We start from the raw sequence: 9,300 nt of genomic DNA on the forward strand, positions 1-9,300 counted from the left end.
TAAAGATTACAGCCATTTAGCAAAGAACAGCAATAAACATCCTCTGATGGTGCTGTTAAACCATATAACAGCATTATTATTGCGTTAAGTCTTGAGACTCATATCCTGTATATTGCATTGCTTTTTCCATAAGCAGCAACTGAAGTGGTGGATGTCATGAAGACTCATATCAGATCCTTTGCATTCAAAATGACCACAGCCTTAATTTGCTCTGTTCTGTTAATGTAAGTGGACACTACAGAGCGTTGATATGTGGTCATATCTGATCCTCTGCGATGATGTCGAGTCCTCATGTAGATGGCGCTAACTTTCCTCCTGAAGTACTGCCCTGAGAAGACATACAGCAATGGGTTCAGGGCACTGTTGAGAAAGGCCAGATACACTGAAACCTGGCCTCCTATATCGAGAGTGTGGGACCACAGCTTCTCGTCCAGCGCTTGAACATCACAGAGTATGTCGAGGAACATTAAGACCTGGAATGGACCCCAACACAGTAAGAATAGTACAGTCACAGCATACATCAGCACTGTGGCCTTTGTGTCATTAGTGTCATGAAAAGCAACACTCTCCCTCCTCCGAACTAACACCTTAATTATGTTTCCACTGCTGAAAACAATGACCAGAACAGGAAGTAAAAAGCCCACCACGTTCATCAGAATCTGATGGACCAATTTCCAAGAGCTGTCATGACTATAATCCAGTATACAGGACATTGTCTCAAACTCCTTGATGAACTTCACCTTTCTGTGAACCATTGTTGGCATGCTCAGTATGGCCGCTAATATCCATGTGATGGAGCAGATCACCTTGGCATAGAGTGTCCGTCTCAGCGACCTGGCCTTCATGGTCTTCACAAGTGCCAGGTAGCGGTCAACACTAATCATGACCAGGGTGAAGATGCTGGTGTAGAAATTGATGATGATGATGGAGTTGACCAGTTTGCATAAGGCATCTCCGTACGGCCAGTTAAAGTCATTGAGGATGTTCATCGCCCAGAAGGGGAGGCCACACAGGAGAATAAAGTCAGCAAGCGCCAGGTTGCTCAAGTAGATCTCCGCTATTGTCAGTCGATCCTTGTGAGCGAAGAACACCGCCAGGACAAAGCTGTTAAAGAGAAGGCCTAACAGGGATAAGGTGAAGATGTACGGGGGAACGATAGAGTGGATGAGTTCCCATTCTGCAGGGATTGGAGAGTCTGATGGACAGGATGGCATGGACACACTGCTGTTTTCAGACCACAGTGTTGCCACAGATACAAGCGTCATTGGGTCCATGGGCTAGGAAACAAAATAATTATAAATAAGTCATCAGTAAAATCCTATTATCACATTTAAAACACATGGTGGTGTGTTACTACCGCATAAGAGATAATAAACACATATTAGGTTTCTAATTTCCAGTTTACACACAATAAAATGAATGAAAAATGTTGTAAAATGATATGAAATGATGACGGTTGAACATGTTTATTCACAAATTGAGAGCATATCTATGATTGAAGGATTGCCTCAACATGGGAACGGTTCAAATAGCGCTGACAGTACAAACAACAGCAATAGTGATGACAGCGCTAGCTGCATTTACTTGAGAGGGAACTGGAGGGTGGGTCCTGGGTTGGGTTGAGCGTAGTGCAGAGACCCACGCATTAATATGCACATGACTTGATGGGCTACGAAAACAAAGCGCAGCGAAGCGCGGATTACAACTCACACAGAGGTAGTGTGACTTGATTCTCTTCTCACGATGACATTACTCCACCATATCTATACATGTCAAATAGTTGTTTGCTGCTCTATTAAGGCACTGAATTTAGAATGTATCACCTTTTAAGAAGTTGATTTTAACCAGACTTAAAATATTTGACAAAATAAGCTCCAATTTTTCTGTGTAGCACTTGTTAGTACTTTGACGGTCAAAACAAAACAAAAAATTGGATGGAAAAGTGAAAAATTCTTACCGTTGGTTTCATGAAAATGTTCCTCCAATGGTCAAAATGATAACAGACACATCTGGAACAGGACTCATGTGTACACTGAGCTCCTGGTAAGAGTACACAGCAAGTCAGAGGAGAGGTCTGCTACGGGAGTTTTTGTATATAGTTGCATTCTTCCACACCCTTCGCCAAGAAGTTCAATATATCAACTTGTTTATGAGAGAGTCAAAATTCGGTCGGTGTACATATGGTGAAGCTGAAACTGCAGTGCACAAAATGTGTTGGAGAGAGTGTTCAATTTAACCAGCAACACTGCAGACTTAAGAAAAGATCAAGAAAGATAGCATTGCTTTGTCATTACTAATGATGTATTTAAAAAAAGAATTATTTCACTTGAAAAGTATAATCATCACTTATTTGATACTGATTCTGTTGTTTTCATGCAATCATTACAACATTCCTTAAAGACAACGGGAAGATTATGTGCAGTTAATTGAAATGTGGTACCCATCTGTTTTAACTGATAAACAGGATTATTGCCTTTTCATACAGTCTGTAATTTTGTTGTTGAAAAATAAGTAATTAATGATTTTCTTTTAACATTTCACTGTTTATCTACAGTTATTACATGTTTGCCTAATTAATGAAAACTGATTCATCCATATAACAAGTTATGGTAAATGGACTTGCATTTGTATAGTGCCTTTCTAGTCTTTGAACCACTACAAGCACTTTACACTACATGTCGTCATTCACCAATTCACACACATTCTTATACTGATGGCTAATTGGGGCTACCATGCACGGGGCATCAGGACGAAACAATTAAACTTCACATTCACACCGATACACAGGACGATGGCAAAGGCTTTAGAAGCAACTCGAGAATAAGTGTCTTTTATGCACGTATGTGTTATCCTAACTTTCATGCTAACTCAAGCTCATGAAATGGTAACAATAACAAACTTGAGATAGCTTCAACACATTTTTAGTCTGTATGCAGTGGGACGTGTTATCTGAAAATCACTATGAGCTGCAGCATCCCTTTTATGGTCAAAATGATAACAGCCCACTTGAATTTTGCAGTCCCTTAAGACATTCTGAAATGTCTTAGGAATCTCGCTCATTGTCATTGAAGCAACAATCCTTTCTTATCAAAACAAAGACTCAACAAAGACAAAAAACACATACATTGTTGAATTATCTGGAAAAAAAATAATCTTTTGTAAAGCCCTAGTGGATATTTCGTCTTCTGGAATAAAAAAATGCTTTGTGGTTGATATATGGTTGACTTTATTTTTTAGGATATTGATAGTGCATAAGCAAAATTTGTAACAGCATAACACACAAACATGATGGAGTCCTTATTTTCTCAAGAAGACAAACTCAAACTTCTTAGAAAAACAACTCATTCCTGATAGTTGCAATAGAAACTGAAAGCATAGCCTCAGATTAAACTTTGTTAAAACTTTGTTTAGCAAGCACAACAAAAGTGGAAATGTTCTGAACGAAAACTACTCTTACAATACAACAATTATAATCACATCAAATTCAAGATTGACAAACACAACACAGTACAATACAATGCCAAATGAGTGACAAACAAGATATAATATGTTAATTAGTCATCTTTAGAGATGCTGGTAGGCGAATGTTGATATTTAGCCTACAGACATGAAAGTGGTATAAACTTTCTTATCTAACTCTTGTCAAGAAAGCAAATAAGTGTATTTCCCAAAATGTCAAACTACTCCTTTAAGTGGCTTTAGGGTTAAATGTATTGTTTGGCAATCTTCTTTCAAAAACATGTTTGCAATATTGATTCAAATTATCATTAGATCTCAAAAGCAAGTAATAAATAAAATGCTTTTAAAAAAAGAAAAAGAAAATCTGGTATTTGTGACTGTGGCAGCATTTAAATACACTTGTCAAATTGCTCGTAACCGAAGTCTTCCACAAGCTGCTAGATTGGCTGCCGTGTGTGCTAACAATAGCCATGTTCGTTGATAACATTCATTATTCAATTTTTACCTTCACAATGATCATTTTGGAAGAGTGGCTTTGGAAGGAGGCCTGAAGGGACATGCTGTCAGTGTTGCGACTTGGCAGCTTTCTTGCTAGATTTAGCAACTAGGGCGGCCAGCTTCTTTTTATTGGAAAAGAGTTGGCAACAATGGGCTGGGTTTTTCAGTTAGATCATTTTAAAATCTAGTGTAGTCTTTCCAGTTTTTCAAGCTTACCAACACTAGCTTTAATAAGTAATTGTATGATGTGACTCACCATCTGTTATATAAACTGATTTCTTTAACAGCTGTTTTTTTGTGTGTTGTTTGATTTTGATTTTAGTACTCCGTTTGTTTAGTTGAGTTGAGATTGGCATTCGAATGACCGGACTTCCTCCACTGCCTTTTCCTCCTGCACAGCACTAGTGTAAACACCTCCCTTGCCCTCTGCTTAAAGTGCTTCCCCACAATCACATACAAGAAAGGATTCAATGAGCTGTTACTATAGCCAAGGTAAGTAGCCAACTGGTTTCCAATGTCCAAGACGTAAGCCCACGTACATCCAGTGATGACTTCATAATGATCCAAAGTGTCCAAGAAGATGAGAACCTGGTAGGGCAGCCAGCAGAGAATGAACACAGCCAGAACAACAAGAACGAGGTACGCCGCCTTTCTTTCTACACTGCCTCTGCTGCCTTTTCTCAACTTCTGGCTGCTGTGGAGGACTTTAGTGATGTGATAACTACAGAAGGACACAATGGGAACGGGGATAAGGAAGCCTACTGTGTTGACAGTCATGTTGTAGCGCAGTCTCCAGCCTGGATGGGGATATGCTAGGTAGCATGCGTCAATGCCAAGGTCAGGGAAGAACTGAACGGAGCGGAAGAGGATAGCAGGGAAGCTGAGCAAGACCCCAGCAATCCAGATACTGAAGCAAATCCCACGTGCCCAGAAGGCCCGTCTCTCCCTCCCCTGGGTTAGAGGTCTAGTGAGGGCCAGGTATCTGTCCATGCTCACAAGCGTAAGAAACAGCACACTGCAATAATAATTCATCCCAATGACAATGTTGATAAACTGGCACATGGCCTCCCCAAACCTCCAGTGGAACTTGTTGACAATGGTTGCCACCCAGAACGGTAGGCAGGAAACCATGAGGAGATCAGCTGCTGCCAGGTTGCTCAAGTAGATGTCGGCCACAGAGCTGCGTCGCTTCTGGAGACAGAACACACACAGCACACAGGAGTTGCCGATCACTCCAAGAAGGCAGATGATGGACATGTATGCAGGCTGCATGGTGTAAACCCAGTCCCATGCATCTGTGTGGTTGCAGACGAGCTCAGCTCTCGCGGCACTCTCCATCAGTAATGTGGATCACTGTGAAAGCTGTTGCAGAGTAACAGCGATTTTAAAAGGTAGAAAAAGGAGGTTGTGTTCAAAACTAATACATATACCAGTGAAACCTTTTAACTGTGTCAACACAGGTTTATTGTCTGTGTCTTTATACATTCACATCCTGGTTTGAGTTCCAAAGTGAGAAGGCTAATTGATTCAATGGAGTGTTTGGGACTTAATGGGGGTTTATCAGTCAGAGCACACGCACGCACATGCCGTCGTCAAAGTGGGGAGTCTTAGCAACTGTGTGGAGCATGTCTGTGATTTAAAAGAACCCAGGCCACACTTTCAAACAGTATGATTACATACACACGCAATGAGAATTGTAGTCTGACTGAAATGTATAATTTCATTATGCTGTTTGTGCCAGCTTTACAAGGAGACAAACTGTCACTTCCATGCTACACTACTGACAGGAGTATTGTACTGTTTTGTTTCATATGTCCCCTCGCCCTTCCACGCACAAATATGGTAATGTTTTTATTCCTCTGAGAAAGTGGAATTTAGAAAGCTAGACCAACTACCATAATCCTGACAGGCAGACAAAAATACATGGAACAAGGTCAAACTGTGTATTTCTGGCATGCATTTTACCCTTTGAGGTAACTTTGTCTGCCTGCATGCTTTTTTGTTCCACAACAATTTCCAGCTCTGGCAATGGTGGTAAAGTCTGACTCCTAACAAAGATTTCCTGTTTGGCACAACATGCCTTCATTTTGGATACTAATAAGGGTGTACCCTTGGCCACAGCCCACAATAAGTCAACATTGAGCCATCAAATTTTGGTGTGGGGAGAAATGTAAAATGAGTCAACTGATGTGCGTACAGCCAACAAAAAGGAGCATGTTTGTGTGTCACCACTGGAAACTTTTTGACAGAATCCTGTTTTTTACTCTGCAGACTATGAGTCAAAAACACCAGAAAACACTTAGCCAGGCATGTTGTTGGGGCTCTGTTACAATACGTCCACAGGGCTATTCCTAACATGCATAAAAACACATACTGGTACTATTTACAGTACTATCTGAGTTATCAGTAATACAAAACAGAATATGACAACTGTATTTAAAGAAGTTATTTTACAGCAACTGTACACCACCTGTACATTTAAAATTTGTATGTTTGCAAATGTTTGTAACAAGAGGCCAGCTGTTGTTTATTGCAGGTGGTGAAACTGTTTAGAAAGTGAGAAAAACAAATCAAGCCTTGTATGGCTTTAAACATATTACAACATCATTTAAAAATAATTATATCTTGGTAATCTATTTGAGAAGATGTATCGTCAAAGATTGATTTGAGAGAGGGGTGATTTGGTCCCATTAGGCTTACTACACAATTACCTCCACATCTAATAATGAATAAGCTTATCATCGAGGAAATTACATTTGCACACGACTATTACTGACATTACAGACATCTTTCTACAAAGTAGATTTTTAGTGAGAACATTGCTCTGGAAAACAGTATTTTATACCAAAGTCTTCAGTGAGGACAGGTTTGATGTACGTGAAGACTCAGACGTGACGGTTTTCTTGATCTTCCACTCCTTGAAGAGTTCACAAGCCTTTTTACGAAAGTTCTTTCCTACAATAACGTAGAGGATGGGGTTGAGAACACTGTTGAAGAAGGCCAAGTAGGTGAAGATCTGATTGCAGATATCTAGGACAGACTCGAGGTGACACCCTCCCAGGATGTCAGCTCGTAAGAGCACGTCCAGTATGGTGACCACGTGGAATGGCACCCAGCAGATAAGGAACGCCAGGAGGACCGCCAGCACCAGCTTGGTGGCCTTCTGCTCTGTTTTCTCAGCATTGAACCTCTCTATCACCTGGATCTTCAAAGCCTGAATAATCTTGAGAGTGCAGAATGAGATAATGGAAATGGGGACGATGAAGCTAAAAATGATCAACATTCCATCAAAGAACAGCTCTGCGGTTAAATTTGGGTACTCCAGATAGCATGGAGTTATACCAAACTCAGGCAAATATTTCATTTTCCTGAAGACAAGTGTGGGGACACACAGGAGCAAGCCGAAACCCCACGTCAGCAGACAACCCAGTTTGGCATATTTTGGCCTACGCATTCTGCCATGGGAAATTGTATGCACCAGTGCCACATAGCGATCCATGCTAACCAGTACGAGGAAGTAGATGCTGATGTAGGCGTTCATCTTAATGCCCAGGTTGACGACTTTGCACATGAGCAGACCAAAAGGCCAATCGAAACCGTTGGATATGTTGACAGCCCAGAAAGGCAAACAGGACAACAGGACGAGGTCGGCAGCTGCCAGGTTGCTCAAGTAGATCTCGGCCACAGTGCAGGCCTTCTTGTGGAAGCAGAAAACCATTAGGACAAACACATTGAACATGATTCCCAGCACAGTGATGAGCAGGATATATACTGGCTGACTATTGTAGAGCCACTCCCAGTCGTACAGATCACGACAATCCGTGCCATTAGTGTCGTATTGGTCTGGAACGCTGTGGAAAACATAAAACAAAGATGAGATTTAAACTAGGAATGTTCCGATTAAGTTTTATAGCTCCCAATCCTGATCCGATTCATTCAGTATTGAGTATCTTCCTATACAATGTCCCGATATGATACTTATTTGTTCCTTGATAATACAGCTGCACAGTGCTCACTTCAACTAGATTACATTTATTAAAAACAATTGCTTGACAGTTAAATTGAGAAAAACCTGCATCAAAGCTGTTCATTTAATTTTTGCAAAAGAACACCTTTCTATAATCTTTTTGTCTTTGTTGCTGTCTCGAGGGAATTTGTCTCATTTAAAAGTGTCCTCCAGTGTTTGTTGCCCCAGGACAGTCTTTGCCTGAGTTACCTGAATTAACTTCTTGATGTATTCTGTTGAGTGTTTATTATCGTTGACCGTACATCTATTGTCCAGATTACATTAATAAATGACTCCTATTGTTTTTTGCTCCCGGTGCTTTTGTTGCACTAGCAGTGGCGTGGTGACTGTGGTTGTTGTCGACACTTGGCCACTGTCTGTGTCTGCGATGTCCGTGGTGAAACATCATGCACCATAAATGCAAGATACTCCCATTCTCAGGCGAAATAAAACAAATTCCATATATCAGATGAAAAGCGTTGCTGTGCATGAAAGCTATGCGATTAAACACCTGAGTGACAGGAGACAGCTCATCATATCCTTTGAGCTCTTTGAGCACCAACTTCATAACAAAGCGGTCTATTTAAATGTCCATTTCCAAAACTGTATACCTAACTGCAATTGGAACTATTGCAACCTTGAAATGCTCAACCAGCAGCCCTGCTTCCACCTATAAAGCATTTACATTGTACCTGCGTCACTAGTGGTCACCATGTTCCAATAATGAGCGGCATGCTTGGCTCTGTTCTGTCCTAATTTCGCTGGGGGTATTTCCCTTTGCTCTGCATAATATGAGATATCATCTTCTTCCGAAAATCATTTTTTCGTCACAGTCAACGACATTTCTAAATGATACGCAGATGAGAATGTTTTTAAACAGCTGCCATTTAAAAGCATAGGTTTACATCATTTTGTATTACTGTAAGTAGTAGATACCAGCTCTGTGGCAGTGGGCAAATTAAATGCATGAGCAACTGTTGCAAATTGCAACAGCAAGCTGACATGTACCACAAAATATATTTTTACTGGTTGGGTTTTTCATCTTCTAGTTTGTGTTGCTTTATTTCATTGTATCTTTTAGTGGTATGTATCCATATAGTCTGTAACCCAACACATCTTGATGTATGATAAATCATGTCACTATGTCACTACAGTTTTAATAGTTATTCACACAAAATATTAAAGCACAACACTACTGTAAATTATACAGAATATATTTCCTAATCTATAATAAACAACAAATTAAGCCTATACCTACCTTGTAGGTTGGAAAGTCATATTTCCTGAGTAGGTCCAGATGTGAAAAGTCCAGATGTCTGTTAACACTGCTTCAGCAA

At 40.4% G+C, this 9,300-nt stretch overlaps 3 protein-coding genes across 3 annotated transcripts; all 3 read right to left on the reverse strand.

The window, feature by feature from the left end:
• Window positions 1-164: 164 nt before the first annotated feature.
• Window positions 165-1,969, reverse strand: bdkrb1 (bradykinin receptor B1; the record flags this gene model as incomplete). Its single annotated transcript, XM_079174680.1, has 2 exons — window positions 165-1,277; window positions 1,958-1,969. 2 exons carry the CDS (start codon window positions 1,967-1,969, stop codon window positions 165-167), a joined length of 1,125 nt encoding a protein of 374 aa, XP_079030806.1.
• A 2,160-nt stretch (window positions 1,970-4,129) lies between these two features.
• LOC306707061 (B2 bradykinin receptor-like) lies at window positions 4,130-5,295 on the reverse strand (the record flags this gene model as incomplete). Its single annotated transcript, XM_079174350.1, has 1 exon — window positions 4,130-5,295. One exon carries the CDS (start codon window positions 5,293-5,295, stop codon window positions 4,276-4,278), a length of 1,020 nt encoding a protein of 339 aa, XP_079030476.1. The 3' UTR covers window positions 4,130-4,275.
• Window positions 5,296-6,260: 965 nt separating this feature from the next.
• Window positions 6,261-9,300, reverse strand: LOC306707060 (B2 bradykinin receptor-like). The gene is made up of 2 exons (XM_079174349.1): window positions 9,222-9,300; window positions 6,261-7,808 (listed from the first exon to the last, which is right to left on the reverse strand). The coding sequence occupies exons 1-2, from the start codon at window positions 9,239-9,241 to the stop codon at window positions 6,797-6,799; spliced, it is 1,032 nt and encodes a 343-aa protein (XP_079030475.1). The 5' UTR covers window positions 9,242-9,300; the 3' UTR covers window positions 6,261-6,796.

This window comes from Pholis gunnellus, assembly GCF_910591455.1.
Source record: "Pholis gunnellus genome assembly, chromosome: 15".
NCBI lineage: Eukaryota > Metazoa > Chordata > Actinopteri > Perciformes > Pholidae > Pholis > Pholis gunnellus.